Below are 2,564 nucleotides of genomic sequence, written 5' to 3'. Positions count from 1 at the left end.
CTCTCTCTCTCTCTCTCTCTCCCTTTTTTCTTACTCTACACCCGTCATATCTTGATACTTTTTTCAATAAAATATTTGATCCCGTATGTGTTCACAACTCACCATCAGCTCAAATAATGTACCGCTGAATGTCCCCTGGTGTCCATCAAGTTGTGGGAGTTAAACACGCACCGACCACAGTCACACTGTGGACAAAACAGATCATTGTCTGTCACGTTCTCTTGTAGAGCATGAGACGTGAGCCCTACAGGGTTGAGGATGTCGTGGACACTGAACAACGGGAGCGACTCCAGCATAGCTCCGCACACGGCACAACAGAAGTCTTCGCGTAAAGGTATCAGTCCTCGGTACTCGTTCGTGCAGGAAGGGAGGGGAAGAGTTTGTGAGTCTCCACAATCTCCATTACTATTGCTGCTGCAAGAAAGTAGCCCTTCAGTCTCGTCGTCATCTGAAGAGACGTACAAATCCAGAAACAGGTCATTGTCGATGTCAGCAATTACGCGAGACAGAGTACGAGGTGCAGCAACTGCTCTCTCCAACTCGGCTTCACTTGCGTTGTCATCATGGTCCTCGAGCTTAAGCGTGTCCTGTTTCCTCAAAGCTGTTATAGCAGGGCTGGCTTCCTCTTCGTCTTCACCCTCAGAGGAGAGAAACGAGGCCGTGGGCTGTACATGTTCGGACCTGTGTCTTCTCTGAGTGCATCGCCTTGCCTGAAGTTTTGACTTCAATGATCGCGTTCTGCGTTTTCGTAGTTCGTCCGGAAATTCATCCCCAAAACTTGGAACACAAATTGAGATTTCGTCTTCAACATTCTCATCGTCACCGAAAAACCCAACGTCCATATTGGGATCATCATCAATGTCTTTGTTCATTGCGATATACCTATCTGGCACCTCCCTCTCAACTCGGGATGCAGATGTGAGATCAGTCAGGGAATTAGTGTCTACAGTGCCAACTTTGTTCATCGGGATGCGAGGGGTGGGCATTTGCAACGGTGGCGACTGTTGAGGTGTTCTCAGAGAAAGGAAGTTTCTGCCTTGAGAGGGTTGGCAGTTATATTTCCCAGACCGACTGCGTTCGATATTAGTAGACGCCTGGTTCATGTCACACATATTCAAACCACCCGGAGCTTTCTTTAGAGCAATTTTGTCAGAAGTTTCCCTAAGAATGTCCCTGGGACCAAATTCTGTGGCGTTATCCCATTCATCATCTACTGCTTCTCCACTTGTGGTCTGAGCGCCTATGTCTTTGCCCTCTTTTGTTTCACTCTCTTGCCAGCTCGCAGGTAAGCCAGCTGTTTGCGCATGGACCGTCATCTCGTCTCCCGCTGAAGTTTTCTCAGTTTCCACTTGCAGCACCAATTTCTCCTTCAGGGCTGAAGCAATGTGGTTGACACTCCAGCTTCTGATGACGTCACTACGACCGTTGGGGTAGTTTGGGTCGTTGAATGACCTCACTTTGGGTTTCTTGGTGACACGACTGTTTGCTGCTCGCCAAACATTCTCACCTCTGACCTCCCGAGCGCTTCGCCTGGACGAGCGGGTGCTGTAAGGCTGGTGCCGGACACCAAGGAAGCGGTTGTTGCGAGCGAAGGAAGTAATCCCAGGGATAGAGGCTGCTCTAGCCAGGCCTGGACGCCGGGACGACACCAACTGGTGGTCAGCTGATGGGCTCTCTGGCATGTTCGTGGCCTGTAGTCTGCAAGAAAATTTAGCGACAGATGAGTTTTCCGAAGCGCAGGGAGGCATCATTCGAGTTATAAACTTACAATAAAACGTCAAATAGTACCAGAATAAGGAATGGGGCACTTCAGCCAGTTACAATTTCTTCTTCTTAAAATGTTTTCAAAGTGCGAAAGCAGAAAAATAATCAAACTAAGAGAACAATCACTTACAACAGATGCATTTTCACAAGGCGATGTAAAAGCTATGTTGTTTACATAAGCCTTGCACACATGTATTTTCACCTTTACAGTGAATCTATCAGACGTGTCCTCCCCTCAGTGTAGTAACTCCTCTCTGTATGAAAGCGATTCAGATAATAAATGCTGGCTTGCCGCTTTCAGCTTATATAGTCCTGAAGTTATACTAATGATCTATAATTAACCCTGACAAGCCGACGTTGCAGTTCGTACTGTGAACGTTAAAGCGTTTCTCGTACATGAGCGTACCGTTAAAATCGTTGCAGGGAAAACCCGATCGTTTGCCTGACGAAGGAAAACTGAGCTAAAAATAGAAACTTAGTCAGCAACGTTGTCGCTTCGTTCGTGACGTTTACGATCGATAGAGAGCTCCGCGAAGCTTAGCTGTCGGGCTTCCCAGGGCGGTCGGTGTGAAAGTGAAAGTGAAAACTATGCCTTGCTAGATATCTAGACTGAAACCATAGTTAAGGAAACTTTGACAGATCAAAACTAATCTCAAGGATACAGTGGATTTTAAAAAACAGTCAGGATTTTCCTATTTAGCTCATAGCTAGCGAAACAGAAACTAATCTTTTACTGTATTTTATAAGCGTTCACAGAGTTGCTCTAACGGTTGCAACTCATTCACTGCTCTTCCCCCCCC

At 46.8% G+C, this 2,564-nt stretch overlaps 2 protein-coding genes across 3 annotated transcripts in view; one reads left to right on the top strand and one right to left on the bottom strand.

Moving 5' to 3' along the window:
- LOC101864596 lies at window positions 1-2,056 on the bottom strand. Of its 2 annotated transcripts, none has more exons than XM_005092511.3 (2): window positions 1,895-2,056; window positions 1-1,698 (listed from the first exon to the last, which is right to left on the bottom strand). In XM_005092511.3, the coding sequence occupies exons 1-2, from the start codon at window positions 1,903-1,905 to the stop codon at window positions 105-107; spliced, it is 1,605 nt and encodes a 534-aa protein (XP_005092568.1). In that variant the 5' UTR covers window positions 1,906-2,056; the 3' UTR covers window positions 1-104. The 2 variants fall into 2 exon arrangements, with proteins under 2 accessions (XP_005092568.1, XP_005092569.1); XM_005092512.3 differs by having other exon boundaries at window positions 1,967-2,050.
- Window positions 1-2,564, top strand: part of LOC101848098 (trithorax group protein osa) — a gene marked incomplete in the record, with an annotated part of 81,605 nt that overhangs the window by 30,664 nt on the left and 48,377 nt on the right.

Source organism: Aplysia californica, unplaced genomic scaffold (genome assembly GCF_000002075.1).
Source record: "Aplysia californica isolate F4 #8 unplaced genomic scaffold, AplCal3.0 scaffold00047, whole genome shotgun sequence".
NCBI lineage: Eukaryota > Metazoa > Mollusca > Gastropoda > Aplysiida > Aplysiidae > Aplysia > Aplysia californica.
Note: the sequence above shows the minus strand (reverse complement) of the source record. Positions and strands in the feature narration are given on the sequence as shown.